The 23,980-nt window shown below is 42.9% G+C and overlaps 1 protein-coding gene across 2 annotated transcripts in view; it reads left to right on the top strand.

The window, feature by feature from the left end:
• SNX29 (sorting nexin 29) overlaps positions 1-23,980 on the top strand; it is a 213,071-nt gene that overhangs the window by 125,853 nt on the left and 63,238 nt on the right. For both annotated transcript variants that reach the window (XR_011559849.1, XM_070761121.1), the window contains exon 19: positions 19,193-19,333. Coding sequence is in view for 1 of the 2 variants with exons in the window: in XM_070761121.1 (XP_070617222.1) it covers positions 19,193-19,333 (141 nt within the window). In the remaining variant the exon portion in view is untranslated. The remainder of the gene's footprint in view (positions 1-19,192; positions 19,334-23,980) is intronic.

Below are 23,980 nucleotides of genomic sequence, written 5' to 3'. Positions count from 1 at the left end.
CTCTCCACTTCTCCTACCCTCCCTCTCTTTCCCTTTTCTTTCTTTCTCTCTCTCTTTTCCCTGTGCTCCTGTCACTCACTGGCGGGCCGGATAAATGGCCTCAGTGGGCCGCATGTGGCCCGCGGGCCGTAGTTTGGGGACCACTGCGTTTGAGTATGGCGAGCCTCCCAGATTTGGTTGGGCAGCAGAAACACCGAATAAATAAAAATAAAACAAGAATACATCGTGGTTTTTGTTTGGCTTAATGGCTGAAGTCACCGAGCCAAAATATCCAGTGAATGAAAAGAGAACATTTCCAAGTCCCTATCGAATTTTTCCCCTTGTTTGGCTAAAACAGGGGCCGGAATTACGGAGAGCTCTTTAATGTCTTTTAATTTTCCCTGCTGCGGTAGAACTGCCCGGTTTTTAAAGATTAATTTATTTTTTATTGGTGCATCTTTATTGCTCGAAAATAGCCCTGTAATTCGCATTGCCGTGTTTTATTGCTCTTTGAGATCTAGCATCGTCGTTTAGATGTAAATTGTCATCAGATCACTACCATTATCGTTCCCACCCCCCATAGATATTTGTATATTTTATTCGGTGGGTATCTTGGCTTCTTTGTGCGTAGCTCATTAGGGGAATTGGCTATCCCTGCTGTTAAGCAGAGAACCAACAGTCGAAGCTTGATGCGAAATGAGACCCGAATCTAAGCCAGAGCAGCTAACACAAGGGACGGGTGATAAACCTCAGCCATCTTCAGTCTTCTGGTGTGGAAAATAAACAAGGGGGAGAACAGTGTCTTAAGCACTCCGTTTCTTATTAATCTGGTTATCCGTAACGTTAGTCGCCTCTCCTCCGCTTTCCTACAAGTGGATTGGTGAGGATTAGCTAAGTAAGACTTTCCTAGCTCAAGTCATACTTGACTTCCAGGGCTAAGAATTGGAGATTCTGTTTTGAAAGTTAGAAGCGAAGAGTTTATCGGTGGGCGTTATGATGCCCAGGGAGAGGAGCTGGTGTGATGGATGGCGGGGAAGCGGTAATTGCCCAGGAAGAAAGGAACACCTTCTGGGAAAGGAGATTTATTTATTTATTTATTTTTGTCCAATACACAATGAGGGATTTAGTGGGCATATATATATGTATTGATATACTGTATATGTATCAAATGTTTTTAGCTGAAATTTTAAAATTAAGGGAGACTAGGATGGTACCATTTCGGCCTTGTTCTGGCCTCATCAGCTAGCCACACCCTTCCTTACTGGGATTCGATTTGGCAGCTTCTGCCTTGTAAGGCAGAGAATTAACAGTTGAGCCACCAGGCCTGATCCCTCCAGCTCTGTACCAGGGAGGGGCTATATACAGTGTTCCCTCGATTTTCGCGGGGGTTACATTCCAAGACCTCCCGCGAAAGTCGATTTTCCGCGAAGTAGCAGTGCGGAAGTAAAAACACCATTTTTGGCTATGGACAGCCAAAAACTACCCCCACGCACCCTTTTTCAAGGCAGCGCAAGGAGCCGGGCTTGAAGTTAGGGCAGGGAGCGACGAAAGTGCGGAGGCCGGCAAAGATTGCTTTGAATGTCGGCTGCCCCTGCCCCCCAGCGCCTCCAGCCCCCTCGCCGCTACCGCCCGCCCGCCCGATCCACCCCTCTCACCGGCTTTCTTCGGACACGGGTCCTCCTGCAGCTGCGCTGGCGGCTACGGCTTCTCATCCTCCTCATTCGGCTGGTAGCCGCTCTGAGCGCTTTGAGAATGCCTGCCTCGCCCCTCTCACAGTCCCTTAGCTGAGAGCACTTTCGTCCCAGCTATCAGCGAGGGGGCTGCAGGAGAGGTGGGGGCAGGCGTTCTCACAGAGAGGGAGAGGGAGAAAGAGAGAGAGAGCAAGAGGGGGGAGAGTGGAAGGTAGAGAGAGAAAGAAAAATGATAGAAAAAGGGGAGAAAAAAGAGAAATGAGAAAATGATTGAAGCAGTGAATGACAGGAAAGAAAGAGAAAGAGAGAGAGAAGTGACTCTTGGTGATGACGTATGACGTCATCGGGTGGGAAAAACCGTGGTATAGAAAAAAAAACCGCAGAGTACTTTTTAATTAATATTTTTTGAAAAACCGTGGTATAGCCATTTCGCGAAGTTTGAACCCGCGAAAATCGAGGGATCACTGTATGTCTTTTTAATGTCGGTTCACCCTGGTATATTGAAGGAACGTCACAGCTCCTTTTTGCCTCTAGGCCCAACCCAGGACCATTTCAAGGCAGTTAATTTATTCATAGCCGATAACTATATTCTGTATGTATCAAATGTTTTAAAATTTATTTATTGATTGATTTTATAATATAAAACACAGACACAACATATAACAAGTGCTCAGTGATTACTGCCCGACATCAGACAACATTCATATCCCTCCACCAAAATGGGGGCATATTTTGTATATACCCTTTTAACTCAAGAGCAATACCTGTATATCTATTTACATATTATAAAGTGATTCCAATTTATTCTTGATAGCTTGGTCTCGAATTCTACTGACCACATATCCTCTTCCCTTGTCCCATCGTCCCATCAGTTCCCGCAGATCAGTTTCATTGGCCGAATTCATCCTCTTATCTATAATCTCAAATTGAATATAATCCACCATGAGTTTTGTATTGTCCATTTTGTCGCATCCTTCCAGCCTAGGACTATTACCGCCTGAGCGCTTTCTATCGCTGCTTCCTTTATTTCTCTAAATTCTCCCATCTCGTTCCTTTTAACTAATGCTGCCATGTCCTTTGTAATGTCCATCATATGTTTCGCATCCTCTTAGTGAACATGCTATTTCTCAAAGTAAACTTTAATTCAAGTTAGTATATCTATGTGTGGATGAGCAATTATTCACAACTAATCTCAATATAAATGTTTCTGTGTGTGCGCAACCTTGGTAAACAAGGATTACTCTGCTCATACGTTAACAATCTTCACTGCCTTGAGTTACTTATAAAGTAATAAAGGCAAGATGAAATATCAAATCAATAGATAAAGCTGTTGGAGAGAGATATCTGAAGGCCATCACAGAAAGCCATAAGAGAGCTAAGAAGATATCAGCAACTGGAATGATGGTTGCAGAAAAATAGTTGTTTGCTACATGTGTTCACCTGTTCTCTGAGCATTTGCTGATTCTCAGAAATAATGTATTATTATTATTATTACTATTATTATTATTTGTTGTTGTTGTTGTTGTTGTTATTTATTTATTTATTTATTTATTTTATTTAATTAGAGTTGTATGCCGCCCCTCTCCGAAGACTCGGGGCGGCTCACAACATAATAAAAAAACAATATAACATTGCAACAAATCTAATGTTAAAAAAAAAGATATTTAAAACCCCAGTAATTAAAAACCATGCGACATATAACATACCAATACATAAAATATAAAAGCCTCGGGGAAGTGTCTCAGTTCCCCCATGCCTGGCGATATAGGTGGCTCTTGAGTAATTTGCGAAAGACAAGGAGGGTGGGGGCCGTTTTAATCTCCAGGGCGAGTTGATTCCAGAGGGCCGGGGCTGCCACAGAGAAGGCTCTTCCCCTGGGGCCCGTCAAACGACATTGTTTGGTTGACGGGACCCGGAGAAGGCCAACTCTGTGGGATCTTATCGGCCGCTGGGATTCGTGCGGTAGAAGGCGGTTCCGGAGATATTCTGGTCCACTGCCATGTAAGGCTTTAAAGGTCATTACCAACACTTTGAATTGTGACCAGAAATTGATTGGCAGCCAGTGCAGGCCATGGAGTGTTGTAGAAATGTGGGCGAATCTGGGAAGCCCCACGATAGCTCTCGCGGCCGCGTTATTGTTGTTTTGTGGTTGTTGTTGTTGTTGTTGTTGTTATTATTATTAATAATAATAATAATAATATTATTAATATTATTAATTGGATTTCTATGCCACCCCTCTCCGAGGACTCGGGGCAGCTCACAACATAAAATACACAGTGTACAAAATCTTGAATCCAATTAATTAGTTAAGAACCTAACCTCCCCCCCAAAAGCATAAAAAACCATCATTCCATCCACTCAACATCCTCTCAACACATTCATTAGCCAGGGGGCAAAGATCTAATGGCCCCGGGCCTGGTGGCATAAATGAGTCTTCAGACTCTTATGGAAGGCAAGGAGGGTGGGGGCAGTGCGAGTCTCTGGGGGGAGCTGATTCCAGAGGGCCGGGGGCCCCCACAGAGAAGGCTCTTCCCCTAGGCCCCTCCAAACGACATTGTCTAGTTCAGTGTTTCCCAACCTTGGCCATTTGACGATATCTGGACTTCAACTCCCAGAATTCCCTAGCCAGCAAATGCTGGCTGGGGAATTCTGGGCGTTGAAGTCCAAATATCTTCAAGTGGCCAAGGTTGGGAAACACTGGTCTAGTTGACAGAACCTGGAGACGTCCGACTCTGTGGGACTTGACCAGTCGCTGGGATTCATAAGGTATTTAACCACCCATGGCTTGCTTTCTTCAATCTCTCTGTAAGAGCTTGTAAGACCAATTATTGCAATATAATGAGGTTAATGAGATGGCTCATTTGTGCTAAAGAAATTGGTTTAAGCAGGGTCAGAGAGGAATAACCATGGCTTAGTGGAAAAATTCTTATTTTTCTTGGTGAAAGTCAAGAGTTCAATTCTGTAATTTTTTTTTTAAACAGCAAAGAATCAGGTAGTAAATGAAGGAAAAGATGATATATATATTGCCAGACTCCCGGGAACTGCTGCTGAACGAGAAAAGACAACAGTGGATTAACTAGACAAATAGGCAGTGCTTTATTTGCCCTTTACGGTCTCAAGACCATGCTTCTAGTAGAAAAATGATGCAATTAGAAGGCATTAGTATTACAAATGATACCTTGATGGATTTGCACAGTAGAGAGGCCCGTCCTGTGGTCTGCATTCGGCTTTGCATAATGTTCAGACTTGATCCGTGAATACACAATATTTTGCTTTAGGAATTAAGTCAAAGTATGTTGTTGATTTGCCAACTTTGTGTAAGAAAAGAACTGGCAAAATTGGAGGAAGGCGGAGTACAATGAGTTATCAGCCTTAGAGCAGGGGTTGGCAAAGATGGCTCTTCTATGACTTGTGGACTTCAACTCCCAGAATTCCTGAGCCTATCATGCTAGCTCAGGAATTCTGGGAGTTGAAGTCCACATTCATTCATTCATTCATTCATTCATTCATTCATTCATTCATTCATTCAATTATTCAATTTTTATGCCGCCCTTCTCCTTAGACTCAGGGCGGCTTACAACATGTTAGCAATAGCACTTTTTTTAACAGAGCCAGCCTATTGCCCCCTCAATCCAGGTCCTCATTTTCCCCACCTTGGAAGGATGGAAGGCTGAGTCAACCTTGAGCCGGTGATGAGATTTGAACCGCTGACCTACAGATCTACAGTCAGCTTCAGTGGCCTGCAGTACAGCACTCTACCTGCTGCGCCACCCCGCCTTATGTCAGAGAAGAGCCAACTTTGCCTACTCCTGGCCTAGAGCATGATGGCTAACCATGCGCATGGGCTTCTTGGGGTGCACTCCTAAAAAGCCGAACTTCCAGGTTCTAGCATATATGCGTGCCCGACAATCAGCAGGCCGCTGTGCATGCGCAGGGCAATTTTTGGCACTGCCATGCGCGCAGAAAGCCTAACTTCTTGGAGGAAATTTATCCTTAGTTCTAAGTTGGTTCTGTCCTCGACTAGTTTTCATCTGTTGCTTCTTGTTCTGCCTTCAGGTGCTTTGGAGAATAGATTGACTAACTCTTCTTACATAGAGTGTTTCTTCAACACTCTGTGGCTTGCATTGGCTGCCGATCAGTTTCCGGTCACAATTCAAAGTGTTGGTCATGACCTTTAAAGCCCTACATGGCAATGGACCAGAATACCTCCGGAACCGCCTGCTACCGCACAAATCCTAGCGACCGATAAGGTCCCACAGAGTTGGCCTTCTCCGGGTCCCGTCGACTAAACAATGTCGTTTGGCAGGCCCCAGGGGAAGAGCCTTCTCTGTGGCGGCCCCGGCCCTCTGGAACCAACTCCCCCAGAGATTAGAACTGCCCCCACCCTCCCTGTCTTTCGTAAACTACTCAAGACTCATTTATACCGCCAGGCATGGGGGAGTTGAGATATTCCTTCCCCCTAGGCCATTACAAGTTATGCATGGTATGTTTGTGTGTATGTTTGGTTTTATAATAGGGGTTTTTAGTTGTTTTTTATTATTGGATTGTACATGTTGTGTTTATTATTGTTGTTAGCCGCCCCGAGTCTACGGAGAGGGGCGGCATACAAATCCAATAAATAATAATAATAATAATAATTAATAATAATAATAATAATAATAATTATTATTATTATTATTATTATTATAGAAACATAGAAGTCTGACGGCAGAAAAAGACCTCATGGTCCATCTAGTCTGCCCTTATACTATTTTCTGTATTTTATCTTAGGATGGATCTATGTTTATCCCAGGCATGTTTCAATTCAGTTACTGTGGATTTATCTCTTGGTGGCCATCCCTCATATACCTGAAGACTGCTATCATGTTCCCCCATTCTCTTAGTTAGACTAGACCAGTGATGGCAATTTTTTTCCCTTGGGTGCCGAAAGAGCGTGGGCGCGCACTGTCGCAAATGCGCAAGTGCCCACACCCATTATTCAATGCCTGGGGAAGTCGAAAATAGCTTCCCCCGTCCCCCTGGAGGCCCTCTGGAGGTTGAGAATGGCTTGTTTCCCAACTTTTGGTGGGCCCAGTAGGCTCTTGTTTCATCCTTTCCAGGCTCCAAAGGCTTCCCTGGTCAAGGGAGGGTAAAAATGCCCTCCCCCTTCCTTCCGGAGGCTCTCTGGAAGCCAAAAACATCCTCCCAGAGCCTCTATGTAGGCCAAAAATCAGCTGTCCAGCACACACATGCACATTGGAGCAGAGCTAGGGCAACAGCTCATGTGCCAGTAGATATGGCTTTGTGTGCAACCCGTGGCACCCGTGCCATAGGTTCACCATCGCTGGACTAGACTGTATCCAGTTCCTGCAAATGTTTTTCCTACATTTTTGTAGCCTTTTTTTCATCTCCTAATCAGATTTTTAAACACAAACCCTGTCTTTTTTTTTTTTTAAACGTACTCCACTACTGAGAAAATCATAGTGCTGGTGAATCACAGAGTTCAGTGTTGCATATTAAGCCATAACCTGTTGTTAAGTAATTAAGGATCCCAATACACTGTAATTTAATTTTTAAGAGACGGTAGAAATATTTATTCATTTCTCATGGAAGGCAACTCAGGGTTTTACCTGGTTGGGTTTCTTTAATTAAAAGAAAAGACCAACAGCGAAAAAAAGAATGGGCATTGTTTTAAAACTATGCTTTAAAAAAAAAAAAAAAGCTTAGCCATGGACCTTTATCCCAATAAAATTAAATATTGGAAAGCATGGTACGTCTTAGTGTGCACAACAGAGCAATCATGGGCTTCCCAAGGTATGCCCATGTTACACCAACACTCCGCAGTCTGCATTGGTTGCCGATCAATTTCCGTTCACAATTCAAAGTGTTGGTTATGACCTATAAAGCCCTTCATGGCACCGGGCCAGAATATCTCCGGGACCGCCTTCTGCCGCACGAATCCCAGCGACTGGTTAGGTCCCACAGAGTTGGCCTTCTCCGGGTCCCATTGACTAAGCAATGTCGTTTGGTGGGACCCAGGAGAAGAGCCTTCTCTGTGGCGGCCCCGACCCTCTGGAACCAGCTCCCCCCAGATATCAGAGTTGCCCCCCACCCTCCTTGCCTTTCGCAAGCTCCTTAAAACCCACCTCTGTCGTCAGGCATGGGGGAATTGAAATTTCACTTCCCCCTAGGCTTATAGAATTTAGACGTGGTATGCTTGTATGTATGAGTGGTTCTTTAAATTGGGGTTTTTTAAAGATTATTTTTAATATTAGATTTGTTTTCATTGTCTTTTCATTGTTGTTAGCCGCCCTGAGTCTTCGGAGAGGGGCGGCATACAAATCTAATAAATAAATGAATGAATGAATGAAAGATAAAATACAAGAAATAGTATAAGGGCAGACTAGATGGACCATGAGGTCTTTTTCTGCCGTCAGTCTTCTATGTTTCTATGTTTCTAATAAATAAACAAATAAACAAACAAACAAACAAACAAATAACTACTATTTTGAGACAACCTAGGAACAAAATACAGTACAGTGATCCCTCTATTATCGCGAGGGTTCCGTTCCAAGACCCCTCGCGATAATCGATTATTCGCGATGTAGGGTTGCGGAAGTAAAAACACCATCTGCGCATGTGCGCCCATTTTTTCTATGGCCGTGCATGCGTAGATGATGGAGTTTGCGTTCCCCGCCGCCCACGCAAAGGGGAAACCCCGATTCGGCTCCTAGCTGCTGCTGCGCTACCGAGCAGATCAGCTGCTGGGCGGCCGAAGGAACCTTCCCTGGGTCTTCCCCCTCTTGCTGGTGGGCGGGCGAGCGGTGGGCATCAGCGAGGAGCCGGGGTTTCCCCTTTGCATGGGCAGCCGGGAAGACCCAGGGAAGGTTCCTTCGGCCGCCCAGCAGCTGATCTGCTCGGTAGCGCAGCAGCAGCGAGGAGCCGAATCGGGGTTTCCCCGCACACAAAGGTGAAACCCCGATTCGGCTCCTTGCTGCTGCTGCGCTACCGAGCAGATCAGCTGCTGGGCGGCCGAAGGAACCTTCCCTGGGTCTTCCCGGCCGCCCACGCAAAGGGGAAACCCCGGCTCCTCGCTGATGCCCCGCTCGCCCGCCCGCCGCCCGCCAGCAAGAGGGGGAGAGATAGAGAAAGAGAGAGAAGGAAAGAAAGAGATGAGAGAGGGAGGAAGAGAGTGTGAGAGAGGAAGAAGCAAGATAGAGAAAGAGAGAGAGAAAGAAAGATGAGAAAGGAAGGAAGAGAGTGACATCATCGGGTGGGGAAAAATCGCGATATAGTGTTTCGCGAAGATCGAGATCGCGAAAATCGAGGGATCACTGTATACAGATGTTTGTCTTACAGATAGTGGTTTACATACTGTATCTCTCTGTTAGTCTCCGAGTCTTCGGAGAGGGGCGGTACACAAATCCAAATAATAAATAAATAAATAATAAATAAATAAATAATACAGCCTGGGATTGGCTTAGCTTTTTTGGCTGCTGCTGCACACCGCTGGCTCATATTTAAGCGATTGTCCCACTAAGACTCCGAGGTCCCTTTCACAATTACTGCTATTGAATTAGGTGTCACCTAATCTGTACCTGGACAGATTTGTCAGTGACTAGAAGTCATTTGTTTCTTTCTTTATTATTTGGATTTCTGGGCCACTGTTCTCCGTAGACTCGGGGCGGCTTACAAAACAGAAATAAAATGCAAAAGAACATGCAAGAAACCCAAACATTAAAAGTAATCTAAATCTGATCTAAAACCCCCGATTTTAAGAAAATAATTATCCACAATTTTGCCATTTCCGCCAACTCCATCAACTTCTGCAATCATTTGTTTGTGGTCGGAATCAAAGTGTCCTCCCATTTTTGTGCATACAGTAGTCATTGCGGCCAACATATATAACAAACAAAATACCAAAATTCCAGCCTAGATTAGAAGGAGGATATTTAGAAACATAGAAACATAGAAGACTGACGGCAGAAAAAGACCTCTCCATCTAGTCTGCCCTTATACTATTTCCTGTATTTTATCTTACAATGGATATATGTTTATCCCAGGCATGTTTAAATTCAGTTACTGTGGATTTACCAACCACATCTGCTGGAAGTTTGTTCCAAGGATCTACTACTCTTTCAGTGAAATAATATTTTCTCACGTTGCTTTTGATCTTTCCCCCAACAAACTTCAGATTGTGCCCCCTTGTTCTTGTGTTCACTTTCCTATTAAAAACACTTCCCTCCTGAACCTTATTTAACCCTTTAACATATTTAAATGTTTCGATCATGTCCCCCCTTTTCCTTCTGTCCTCCAGACTATACAGATTGAGTTCATGAAGTCTTTCCTGATACGTTTTATGCTTAAGACCTTCCACCATTCTTGTAGCCCGTCTTTGGACCCGTTCAATTTTGTCAATATCTTTTTGTAGGTGAGGTCTCCAGAACTGAACACAGTATTCCAAATGCGGTCTCACCAGCGCTCTATATAAGGGGATCACAATCTCCCTCTTCCTGCTTGTTATCCCTCTAACTATGCAGCCAAGCATCCTACTTGCTTTTCCTTCTGCCCGACCACACTGCTCACCCATTTTGAGACTGTCAGAAATCACTACCCCTAAATCCGTCTCTTCTGAAGTTTTTGCTAACACAGAACTGCCAATGCAATACTCAGATTGAGGATTCCTTTTCCCCAAGTGCATTATTTTACATTTGGAAACATTAAACTGCAGTGTTTATGGATTTTTTACACAAAAGAGTAAAAAAATGAATTTGTGATTTCTGGGTTTGAACATGGAAAGAAAGGGACTATGAAGTAATCTTAGAGAGAGAAAATGCATTTGTATTTCTTTTTCCTTCAATTTCTATTCGCTTATTTCTTTTCTTTTAAGTTTACATGGTTTTTCTCCTTTGTTAGAATCTTCTTTAATAAAAAATTAATTGAGAAACGATGTAGGAACATGATTTCAACTGGAATTAGCTTAGCAACAAGGGCACCGACACATAAAAAAACCAACAAGGATGTTTCACAATTTAGGAAGAGAATAATGTTGGCTCAGGTTAATCTGTTCATAATTGACAAACATAAGCATGAGTTATGAAGTGATAATTAGATTTTTTTTTAAATAAAGAAGAAGAAGAAAGAACATATATAGGAAACAATTTGTCTCTTTGAAATGGAAAACTCCTTCATTCAGATTTTATAGGCAATTAGTTTTATAAATCTTGGCAGAGAAATGCAATTTGATAAGCGAATGGTATGTGAGCATCAGCCTTCTGATACCGCTGTAGCTTGTTGAAACGTGAAATAGATGATGTTTTAGTAAAACAAGGAAGGAAAATGCCCTCCCTGCCAACAAGAAGTAATTTAAAATAAATATTAGACTTCTAAGACCCAAGCCCTAAATACCAGACAATAAAAAATAATCTCCAACTGTGTCTAGCCATCGATAAGCTAATGGCTTAGCTAAAACAATTACTTTAGCAGGTTTTTTCAAATATACAGAGCAAATAGGTCACATTACACTTTTAAAAATGGAATAGATGGTTGTAAAAAACAGAAGGAGAGCATTAATAATGAAGAAGCTTAGAAAGCCTTAGAAAGTTCTGGTGGGTTAAGTTTGCAATAAATCTAAAGAATGCAGTTTTCTCCTGTCCCTAACTTACTATTTTGTTTGGAGTATAAGACAAAAGCAACATGAGAAAATATTATTTTACTGAAAGAGTAGTAGATCCTTGGAACAAACTTCCAGCAGACGTGGTAGATAAATCCACAGTAACTGAATTTAAACATGCCTGGGATAAACATATATCCATCCTAAGATAAAATACAGAAAATAGTATAAGGGCAGACTAGATGGACCATTTTCTGCCGTCAGACTTCTATGTTTCTATGTTTCTAAACCTTTTTCCTCCCGAAAAGAAGCTTAAATTTTGGTGTGTCTTAAACTCTTGAGTATAGCTTTTTTCAAAGGTTTTTTCCCCCAGTCCTAGCTGGGTGCAACGATCTTCCCAGCTCTTACCTTGCAGGTTCTGTCGTTGTTACTCTCTGCAAACAATGTTTTCCAAGCCCTAAGTTTTTGTAGAGTTTTTTTTCATTGCTCCAACTTGCGCCAAATAAGTTTCTCTCCAGCCCTAACCAGATGCTAACAATGTTCCCAGCTCTTACAAGCTCTTTCATTGTTACTCTTTGGAAAGAATGTTTTTCAAGCCCTAAATCTTTGGAGGGTTTTTTCCATTGCTCTACTTGCACCGAATATTTCTTTCCGGGAGATAATGATGTTCCCAGCTCTTGTTGGCTTGCAAGCTCTTTTATTGTTACTCTCTCCAAATAAGGCTTTTTAAAGCTCTAACCAGGGGATAAAATAATGTGCTGAAGCTGGCCAGACTAAGGACACTAGCCAGATGAATAAGCAGATTCTATTCCCTTTTTTTCTCCCCAAAAACTAAGGTGTGTCTTATACTCCAGTGCGTCTTATACTCCGAAAAATATAGTAGTTAAGTAAAAAGACTTTCCCCATAATTGCAAAACTCCCCATCAGCCCCAGTTAGTAATGGGAGCAGGAATGAATAATATTTTTAATAGCTAAGAGTGTCTTTGATTAAATAGATTAGATTAGATTATATTAGATTAGATTAGATTAAATTAGATTAGATCAGAGCTCTTCAAATTTGACAACTTTAAGATTTGTAGAGTTCAACACCCAGCATTCTCCAGACAAATTTGCACAAGTCTTAAAGTTGCCAAGTTTGAAGAGCTCTGGATTAGTCCACAAGTCTTATATCTGTTATCTAATGTGCTTGATAAAAATAAATAAAATGAAATAAAAGTCTCTAAACAAATGGTTGCAAGTTAAAGACTTCCTGTAAAGGGATTCCTTGCTTTTTCAGCGATCCCCTCGCCTCTTATCCCTTCTCCTTGTTTATATGCAAATACAAATACGTTAATCTACTTTTCCAGTTTGGATCCTATTTGTTCCGTTACAATCACAATAGTCCTGGCAGTGGAAATGTCCCCATTTATTACCATCTTAAAACTTATCACGCTTGATAAATATCCTACCTAAAGGCTGCCACTCCGCATATCTTCTGGGACAAAGTTGACTTTAAAAAAATAATAAAATTCCATCCTTGTGGGACCCAGGTGGTTGAAAAAATGATTTATAAGCCTTCAGAAAGGAAAGATTGAAAACTACGGTGCGAGAGTGCACAAATCTTTCAGCGCAGCAGTGTTCATCCATAATAATTTGGAGTAGCTCTGGGCAATCGGATGCTGCCAAAAGGATGCCGAAACTTTAGCCCTGCGCATGGGTTTGATTGCATGTGCAACAACATGGGGCCTTTTAACCTTTCGGCTCAATTGCGTTACCTACAACGATGTTGCGTTGCAGCGTTCCTCTTTTCCTTCCCTCCAAAGAGAATCATGTTTCTGAACTTCCTGAGTTGTTGTGGAGATCTTAGTGTTTTGTTCAAGTTCAAAATTAATCTGCTGCACAAATCCCAGCGACTAGTTAGGTCCCACAGAGTGGGCCTTCTCCGGGTTCCGTCAACTAAACAATGCCGTTTGGTGGGACCCAGGGGAAGAGCCTTCTCTGTGGCGGCCCCGGCCCTTTGGAACCAACTCCCCCCGGAGATTAGAATTGTCCCCACCCTCCTTGCCTTTCGTAAGCTTCTTAAAACCCACCTCTGCCGTCAGGCATGGGGGAACTGAGATATTCTTTCCCCCTAGGCCTTACAATTTATGCATGGTATGTTTGTATGTATGTTTGGTTTTATAATAAGGGATTTTTTTTAGTTGTTTAGTATTGGATTGTTACATGCTGTTTTTTGTTACTGTTGTTAGCCGCCCCGAGTCTGCGGAGAGGGGCGGCATACAAATTCAATCAATCAAAATAAAATAAATAAAATAAAATAAAATAAAATAATAAAATAAAATAAAATAAAATAAAATAATAGCACAGACCTTTGGGAGAGTTGGATTTAACAATCGGGGAATTTAATGAGCTGAGGCGGCGCAGTGGTTAGACTGCAGTGCTGCAGGCCACTTCGGCTGACTGCTGGCTGCAGTTCAGCGGTTCAAATCTCACCAGGCTCAAAGTTGACTCAGCCTTCCATCCTTCCGAGGTGGGTAAAATGAGGACCCAGATTGTTGGGGGTGATATGCTGATTCTGTAAACCACTTAGAGAGGGCTGTAAAAGCACTATGAAGCGGTATATAAGTCTAAGTGCTGTTGCTATTAAGGTGTCAAGCGGAGAGAAATTTGGGGGCACTTATACTTAACCATAAAATAACCATTTCCTGAATCTCAACGGTACCTATAGGAAAAAACAAAACAAACCCCCAAATCATTAGTACAGTGGAACCTCGACATACGAGCAGCTCTACTTACGAGCTACTCGAGATAAGAGCTGGGAGGGGAGCGACATTTTTGTTCGCCTCCCGAGCTCACATTCGGGATACGAGCGCCAAGGAGCTGTCTCCTGAAGCCGAACACTAACCTCCGCTTTCGGCTTCAGGAGACAGCTCCTTGGCGCTCGTATCCCGCGTGTTTTAAAAGGTTGCAGCTGGCCTGGGGGGCTCGGGGGGGTGCTGGCAAGCCCCCAGGCCGGCTGCAACCTTTTAAAACACGGGCGCCGCTTCGCAGCTGTCTGCTGAATCCGGAACGCTAACTTCCGCGTTCGGATTCAGCAGACAGCTGCGAAGCAGCGCGCGTGTTTTAAAACGTGGCAGCCGGCCTGGGGGGCTCGGGGGGAAGCCCCCGAGCCCCCCAGGCCGGCTGCAACCTTTTAAAACACGCGCGCCGCTTCGCAGCTGTCTGCTGAATCCGGAACGCTAACTTCCACGTTCGGATTCAGCAGACAGCTGCGAAGCAGCGCGCGTGTTTTAAAACGTGGCAGCCGGCCTGGGGGGCTCAGGGGGAAGCCCCCGAGCCCCCCAGGCCGGCTGTGATCTTTTAAAACACGCGCGCTGCTTCGCAGCTGTCTGCTGAATCCGAACGCGGAAGTTAGCGTTCCGGATTCAGCAGAGAGCTGCGAAGCAGCGCGCGTGTTTTAAAGCGTCACAGCCAGCCTGGGGGGCTCGGGGGCTTCCCCCCGAGCCCCCCAAGCCGGCTGCAACCTTTTAAAACACGCGCGCTGCTTTGCAGCTGTCTGCTGAATCCGAACGCGGAAGTTAGCGTTCCGGATTCAGCAGAGAGCTGCGAAGCAGTGCGCGTGTTTTAAAACGTCACAGCCGGCCTGGGGGGCTCGGGGGCTTTCAGGGATCGATCGTGAAGGAGAAAGAGAGGGAGAGATCTGGATCCCCCACTCCCCCGATCGTGTGCGTGTTTTGCAATCCGAGGCTACGGCGCATTTTCAGAACTGGGTTAGCTTGCGCGAGGGTGGCCGGCCGCACGTGATGGAAAAAGGTCTGGGAAGGCTTTTAATCTATGAGGAGGGAGGGAGAGCGTAGTTAGGATTCTCGAATAGGCACCTCTGATTGGGTTTAATTTGATAGATTGATAGATGAAGCCCTCTGCCCTCTCCAAACGCATCTGGCTAACGGGGCGATTACCTCCCGGCTTCTTACACCCGCCGGAGTTCGGGATGGGGTGGGACGGAGGGACCGGTATGAAGCGAGTGACCTATTCCAGGACTGCAGAGGCGTTTCGCCCCCCCGCCAAGACTGTCTCGTCTTAAGGTTTTAAGGGGAGGCTTTTTATTTCTCTTTCATTCTCTTTCTTGCTTTCTTTCTTGCTCTTTTTCTTTCTCTCTTTTACCTTCCCTTCCTCTATTTCTTCTTTTCTTTCTCCTTCCTACCTTCTTCCTTCCCTCCCTTCCTTCAGTCCTTCCTCTCTTACTCTCCCCTTTCATAAGTTTCCTTGCTTCCTTCCTCTGTTCCTGTCCCTTCCCCCTTTCTTTCTTTCTTTCCTGCTCTTTTTCTTTCTCTCTTTTACCTTCCCTTCCTCTATTTCTTCTTTTCTTTCTCCTTCCTACCTTCTTCCCTCCCTCCCTTCCTTCAGTCCTTCCTCTCTTACTCTCCCCTTTCATAAGTTTCCTTGCTTCCTTCCTCTGTTCCTGTCCCTTCCCCCTTTCTTTCTTTCTTTCTTTCTTTCTTTCTTGCTCTTTTTCTTTCTCTCTTTTACCTTCCCTTCCTCTATTTCTTCTTTTCTTTCTCCTTCCTACCTTCTTCCCTCCCTCCCTTCCTTCAGTCCTTCCTCTCTTACTCTCCCCTTTCATAAGTTTCCTTGCTTCCTTCCTCTGTTCCTGTCCCTTCCCCCTTTCTTTCTTTCTTTCTTGCTCTTTTTCTTTCTCTCTTTTACCTTCCCTTCCTCTATTTCTTCTTTTCTTTCTCCTTCCCACCTTCTTCCCTCCCTTCCTCCCTTCACTCATTCCTCTCTTACTCTCCCCTTTCATAAGTTTCCTTGCTTCCTTCCTCTGTTCCTGTCCCTTCCCCCTTTCTTTCTTTCTTTCTTTCTTTCTTGCTCTTTTTCTTTCTCTCTTTTACCTTCCCTTCCTCTATTTCTTCTTTTCTTTCTCCTTCCTACCTTCTTCCCTCCCTTCCTCCCTTCACTCATTCCTCTCTTACTCTCCCCTTTCATAAGTTTCCTTGCTTCCTTCCTCTGTTCCTGTCCCTTCCCCCTTTCTTTCTTTCTTTCTTTCTTTCTTTCTTTCTTTCTTTCTTTCTTTCTTTCTTGGTCTTTTTCTTTCTCTCTTTTACCTTCCCTTCCTCTATTTCTTCTTTTCTTTCTCCTTCTCACCTTCTTCCCTCCCTCCCTCCCTTCACTCATTCTTCTCTTACTCTCCCCTTTCATAAGTTTCCTTGCTTCCTTCCTCTGTTCCTGTCCCTTCCCCTTTCTTTCTTTCTTTCTTTCTTTCTTGCTCTTTTTCTTTCTCTCTTTTACCTTCCCTTCCTCTATTTCTTCTTTTCTTTCTCCTTCCCACCTTCTTCCCTCCCTCCCTCCCTTCACTCATTCCTCTCTTACTCTCCCCTTTCATAAGTTTCCTTGCTTCCTTCCTCTGTTCCTGTCCCTTCCCCCTTTCTTTCTTTCTTTCTTTCTTTCTTTCTTGCTCTTTTTCTTTCTCTCTTTTACCTTCCCTTCCTCTATTTCTTCTTTTCTTTCTCCTTCCCACCTTCTTCCCTCCCTCCCTCCCTTCACTCATTCCTCTCTTACTCTCCCCTTTCATAAGTTTCCTTGCTTCCTTCCTCTGTTCCTGTCCCTTCCCTCTTTCCTTCCTTCCTTCCCACCCTCCGTCCATTCATTCACCCATTCCTCTCTTGATCGCTTAAAGCCGGTCCCTGGTGCAAAAAGGGTTGGGGACCTCTGTTCTACAGGATTGGGTGGCAGAGAAGTTGAACACACAGTATGTAAATTTAAAAGTTTAAGAAAGTTTACAAGTTAAGTGAAAGAAACTTCATTATTCATTTATATGTACATGTACATTTCTTCATTAAAAACATGTCTTTCTGCATAATTTAGACTAACTTTGTGAGTTTTTTGAGGGCTGGAACCAATTAAAATTATTTACATTAATTCCTATGGGGAAAAGTCGTTCGAGATAAGAGCTGCTCGACTTAAGAGCCCAGGTCCGGAACGAATTAAACTCGTATCTCGAGGTACCACTGTAATTTGAAGTAAATTAAAGCAGATTTCTTCCATCATCAACTGATAATTTAAGGTGTGCTTCTAATGTTTGTCCTGCTTGGTATCAATGACTATCATTATTTAAATCCATTCATCCATCAGAATAGAATAGAATAGAATAGAATGGAATGGAATGGAATGGAATGGAATAGAATAGAATAGAATTCTTTATTGGCCAAGTGTTATTGGACACACAAGGAATTTGTCTTTGGTGCAGATGCTCTCAGTGTACATAAAAGAAAAGATACATTTGTCAAGAATCAAGAGGTACAACACTTAATGATTGTCACAGGGTACAATAGGAATTGAGCTGGAAGGGACCTTAGAGGCCTTCTAGTCCAACCCCCAGCTCAAGCAGGAGACCTTATACCATTTCAGACAAGTGACTCTCCAGTCTCTTCTTAAAAGCCTCCACCCACAACTTCTGGAGGTAAGCTGTTCCACTGGTTAATTGTCCTCACTGTTAGGAAGTTTCTCCTTAATTCCTGGTTGCTTCACTCCTCGATTAATTTCCATCCATTGCTTCTTCTCCTGCCGTCTCGCCCTGCACGGGATCTCCTTTTGTGATTTTCTCACAAGCAAATGCAATTATTCCCTTAAAGGATGTAAAATGGGGCAAAACAATTGCCTTACTAAAGAATATTTGTGGTTCAGTTGTGGTTGTGGGTTGGGTATGTTGACCGCCTTGAGTTGTTTGTAAAAATAAGAAAAAAGCATGACACAAACAAAGTCTTTAGATAGATAGATAGATAGATAGATAGATAGATAGATAGATAGATAGATAAAATAGAATAGAATAGAATTTTATTGGCCAAGTGTGGTTGGACACACAAGGAATTTGTCTTTGGTGCAGATGCTCTCAGCGTACATAAAATAAAATATACATTTGTCAAGAATCATGTGGTACAACACTTAATGATGGTCATAGGGGTCAAATAAGCAATGAAGAAGCAATATTAATAAAAATCTTAGGATATAAGCAACAAGTTACAGTCATACAGTCCTAAGTGGGAGGAAATGGGTGATAGGAATGATGAGAAAAATTAGTAGAATAGAAGTGCAGATTTAGTAGAAAGTCTGACAGTGATGAGGGAATTATTTGTTTAGTAGAGTGATGGTGTTCGGGAAAAAACTGTTCTTGTGTCTAGTTGTCTTGGTGTGCAGTGCTCTGTAGCGACGTTTTGAGGGTAGGAGTTGAAACAATTTGTGTCCAGGATGTGAGGGGTCAGTAAATATTTTCCCCGCCCTCTTTTTGACTCGTGCAGTATACAGGTCCTCAATGGAAGGCAGGTTGGCAGCAATTGCTTTTTCTGCAGTTCTGATTCTCCTCTGAAGTCTGTGTCGGTCCTGTTGGGTTGCAGCACCAAACCAGACAGTTATAGAGATGCAGATGACAGACTCATTGATTCCTCTGTAGAACTGGATCAGCAGCTCCTTGGGCAGTTTGAGCTTCCTGAGCTGGCGCAGAAAGAACATTCTTTGTTGTGCTTTTTTGATGATGTTTTTGATGTTAGGTGACCATTTTAGGTCTTGAGATATGATAGATAGAGAGATACATAGATACATAGATGCATAGATGCATAGAAAAAAAGATAGATAGAATTATTTATTGGCCAAGTGTGATTGGACACACAAGGAATTTGTCTTGGTGCAGATGCTCTCAGTGTACATAAAAGAAAAGATAAGTTCGTCAAGAATCATGTGGTACAACAGTTAACGATTGTCATAGGGGTCAATTAAGCAATGAAGAAACAATCAATATTAATAAAAATCTTAGGATACAAGCAACAAGTTACAGTCATACAGTACCAATTGGGAGTCGTTGTTCTGGGGGGAAATATATACAGATTGGTATCCTTTTCCATTTAAGATCTCGATCTTTGGATAAAACCAATTGATCCCGTCTCTCTGTTTCTGACAGCTGTATATCAGGATAAAAGACGACGAGTGGAACGTTTATCGGAGATACACGGAATTCAGAGGGCTTCACCACAAGTTGCAGACGAGGTATCACCAAGTGCGGAGCTTTAGCTTCCCACCCAAAAAAGCCATCGGGAACAAGGTAAATGCCGGGGCCCCGAGAACCAAAAAATCAGGTGGAATTGTTTCTGAGCACTTTCCTATTATTGCTGCTCACTTACGGGCAGACACCTCTTGCCAAACTAAAACAAACTACAGTTTATTATCTATTTATTTATTTATTTATTTTTCATTCATTCATTTATCTATTTATCTATTTATCTATTTATTTACTTACTTACTTACTTACTTACTTACTTACTTACTTACTTACTCATTCATTCATTCATTCATCCATCCATCCATTCATTCATTTATCTATTTATCTATCTATTTATTTATTTATTTCCTTCCTTCCTTCTGTTCTGTCTGGGTTTTCCCAGACCTCCACACCCACTGAAAAAACAGCCAGACACTCTGGTAAAATCCAAAAGTATTTTATAGCAGGAAAAAATAAACACAAAGGAAAACCTGTCTTCACAGCAGACAGGTTACAATACGTTACAACAGGGTCCTGATGTCCAGTCAATTTCACAAGCTTCTTGCTGGCACCCCCCCCCCAAGGTTTCAATAGTCCAAGGCACAAACCAGGATTGTAGCCACCAAAGTTCACAGACAGGTCTCATGAATCTCCAAGATAAAACTCCACAAGCCAGGAAGGGTGGGGCCGCCTTTTATCCTTTCCCAAGCACCACACCCAAACCCAGCTGTGACCTCTAATGCTGGAAATACCTGGCCAATTGAGTTCGTCTCTGATTAGCTCTCCTTTGTCGCATATCTATGATGTCAGGAGCATCTTCCCCCAGGGAATCCAGGCTGCTTGCTGGGGAGAGCTCCCCCTGGTGGAACTCTGGCTGTCCTTCTTCTTCAGCCTGGGATTCCGCTTCCTCGTCAGTCTGCACCTCCTGGTCCTCAGCCTCTCCCTCTGAGCTGGAAGCCGACAGCAAATCAGCCATTCCCGGAGGGGTCCCAGGCTGAACCACAACACCTTCCATACTTACTTACTTACTTATTCATTCATTCATTTATCTATTTATCTATCTATTTATTTACTTACTTACTTACTTACTTACTTACTTACTTACTTACTTACTTACTTACTTACTTACTTACTTACTTACTTACTTATTCATTCATCCATCCATCCATCCATTTATCTATTTATCTATTTATTTATTTATTTACTTCCTTCCTTCCTTCCTTCCTTCCTTCCTTCCTTCCTTCCTTCCTTACTTACTCATTCATTCATTCATTCATTCATTCATTCATTTATCTATTTACTTACTTACTTAGTTACTTACTTACTTACTTACTTACTTACTTACTTACTTATTAGATTTGTATGCCGCCCCTCTCCGAAGACTCGTACAGTAGTACCTCTACCTAAGAACACCTCTACTTAAGAACTTTTCTAGATAAGAACCGGGTTTTTTGCCTCTTCTTAAGAACCATTTTCTACTTAAGAACCTGAGCCCGGAAAAATTTCCCAGGACATTTGAGGCCAGTTTCCTGCCATTCCCCTTGGGTTTCTCTCTCTGGCGCAGTGTATGGGAGGCAGCCTCGTGCCGGGTGCATGGGAGGCGCGTGCTCCTCCTCGCCGCCTTAGAGTCCCTCTTTTTTTTTTTGTCTTAAAAGTTTTGAATTTTTTTTATTCCCCTCACCTCACCTCCTCCCTTCAGGATCGACTGTCCTCTTCCTCTTCCTCCTCCTCCCACCCAAATTCCAAGCTTTTATTTCTTTCCTAATGGGTTTGCACGCATTATTATTATTTTATTATTTATTGGATTTGTATGCCGCCCCTCTCCGCAGAGTCGGGGCAGCTAACAACAATGATAAAAAACAACATGTAACAATCCAATTTAATAAAACAACTAAAAACCCTTATTATAAAAACCAAACATACACACAAACATACCATACATAACTTGTAATGGCCTAGGGGAAGGAATATCCTAACTCCCCCATGCCTGGCGACAAAGGTGGGTCTTGAGTGATTTGCGAAAGACAAGGAGGGTGGGGGCCGTTCTAATCTCTGGCGGGAGTTGATTCCAGAGGGCCGGGGCCGCCACAGAGAAGGCTCTTCCCCTGCGGCCCGCCAAACGACATTGTTTAGTCGACGGGACCCGGAGAAGGCCAACTCTGTGGGACCTTATCGGCCGCTGGGATTCGTGCGGTAGAAAGCGGTTCCGGATGTATTCTGGCTCATTATTTGCTTTTTACATTGATTCCTATGGGAAAAATTGCTTCTACTTGTCAGTGTCAGTTTTGTTGGGTTACAGAACCAAACCGGACAGTTATGGAGGCGCAGATGACAGATTCAATTATTTCTCTGCAGAACTGGATCAGCAGCTCCTCGGGCAGTTTAAACAGTGTGTCTTTTTTCCCCTTCCTAAAAAAAATCCAGCTATGATTGTGATGCGCAAGCTCCACTACGATCGTAACTCGAGGACTGCCTGTATACCTTGGGGTTTCCTGCCTGAGCAGGGGGCTGGACTAGAAGTCCTCCAAGGTCCCTTCCAACTCTGCTATTCCCTTTCTGTCATCCCTCATTTCTCTCGTGCCCGTCTCATCCCGTGCTGCAAACATAATAATAATAATAATAATAATAATAATAATAATAATAATAATAATAATTTATTAGATTTGTATGCCGCCCCTCTCCGAAGACTGGGGGCGTCTCGCAACAATAATAAAAACAATGTTACAGTGGAACAAATCTAATATTAAAAGGGGAAAAACATATAAAACCCCATCATTTAAAACCAAACAACACATACATACCAAACATAAAATATAAAAGCCTGGGGGAGGTGTCCCAGTTCCCCCATGCTTGGTGATACAGGTGGGTCTCTCTGCAACAGCGTTTTACAGTAATTGGCGAATTCTCCCCACAAATCCTTAAGAACATCCTGTTAATACAACCTAGATGAGATCACATACCAGCCAGGGATAATGTCCTAAATCATCCTGGATATGTGAACTGGGTGAGATCATTTTCTTTCTTTCTTTCTTTCTTTCTTTCTTTCTTTCTTTCTTTCTTTCTTTCTTTCTTTCTTTCTTTCTTTCTTTCTTTCTTCTTCTTCTTCTTCTTCTTCTTCTTATTATTATTATTATTATTATTATTATTATTATTATTATTATTTATTGGATTTTTATGCCGCCCCTCTCCGAAAACTCGGGGCGGCTAACAGCCATCATAAACAGTGTGGAATCATAATCCAATACTAAAAGCGAATTAAAACCCCTTAACATAGTTCCCTCTAAGCTGAGCAGTGAGCAATCGCTCACTTAAAAATCATCATCAACTCAGAGTTTTCCAAACCTGCCCAGAAGCCGAGAGGGAAAGAGTGAGAGGGAAGGAGAGAGAGAGGAAGAGAGAGAAACAGATAGAAAAAAGAGAGGAAGGAAAAGAGAAAGAAAAAGAATGGGAGTAAGGAAGAGAGAAAGAAAATCAAAATCTAGTTTGAAACTAGCTCAACTATTTAAGTGGCATTTTGATATTGATAGAGTTGCCCTATTATGAGCTCACTGTTATAGACACACAGTACAGTATTTTATTTTGAAATTCTCTGAGGCAAAACAGGGTGGGTTTTTTATTTATTTATTTGTTTGTTTGTTTGTTTATTTATTATTTCTGTGCCGCCCAGTCCCAGAGGGACTGCCGCTCAGACACTATACCTTTCCGCCCACCCCCCAAAAAATTAGAGGGAACACTGCCCCTTAATATAAAAAAACCAAACATACATAGAAACATACCATGCATACAATTGTCAAGGCCTAGGGGGAAAAGGAATCTTAATTCCCCCATGCCTGGCGGCAGAGGTGGGTTTTAAAGAGGAGGATTCTTTGCCACCTGTCAATTAACGTTCAACCTCTCCATTTCTGAACCTCCTTCATCGCTTTCAATGCAGGCTTTTTTTTTTCTTCACAGATGCGTCTTTATAAAACTCTCCTCTGCAGCTTTCCTCGTCTCATTAGTTCTTATTAGGAGATCATTTTCACACTTCTGCTGCAAGGCTTTCCCCACTGGAAGATTCGTGCCTTTTTTTGTTCTTTGATTCTAAGGGCCATTAAAAAGGAACGTAATAAAAAAAAAATAATCCGTAATTCGTATTTGTAATCCAAAGGCATCCTTTAAAAAAGAAAAAGAGAAAAAGCATTCCAACTTTGTAGAAAAGCGAGAGTTTTAGAGAGAAGCAGGATAAATTCCATTTTGGGTCCCCCTGTCTTCTTCTTTTTTTTTCTCATGCCGAGCAAATGAACATTGCTGCTTTGAGCTGCGACTCGGTTGCTGTCAGGGTCGGCTCTGCAAGAACCTGAACATTTATATTAACTGGAAGAGAAACAATTTTCTCCTTTCTCTTGCGACACTAGAGAACAGAGCGATTCCAGAAAATAATTCCTGTGTGGAGGCGCAACAGTTAGAGAAGGGTGACCCCAAGGCCTGTGGGCAGTGGTCCCTAAGTGGAAGGAAGGATGAGTGGGGAGATTTTTATGGTCTTTCCCTAAGCTTTGGGTTGGCTGCTGTTCTGTCGGGCTCTCTGGTAAACTCCTCCCAAAAATATCCAGATATATATATGTTCTGTCGGGGTCTCTGGTAGAATCAACCCCCCAAAATTCACAGGTACAAATTTCAGACACACACACGTTTGAAAATTCAAAACAATGTTCTTTATAAGGAAAATTCACT

Source organism: Erythrolamprus reginae, chromosome 9 (genome assembly GCF_031021105.1).
Source record: "Erythrolamprus reginae isolate rEryReg1 chromosome 9, rEryReg1.hap1, whole genome shotgun sequence".
NCBI lineage: Eukaryota > Metazoa > Chordata > Lepidosauria > Squamata > Dipsadidae > Erythrolamprus > Erythrolamprus reginae.
This window is presented reverse-complemented; position numbering and strand designations above follow the sequence as displayed.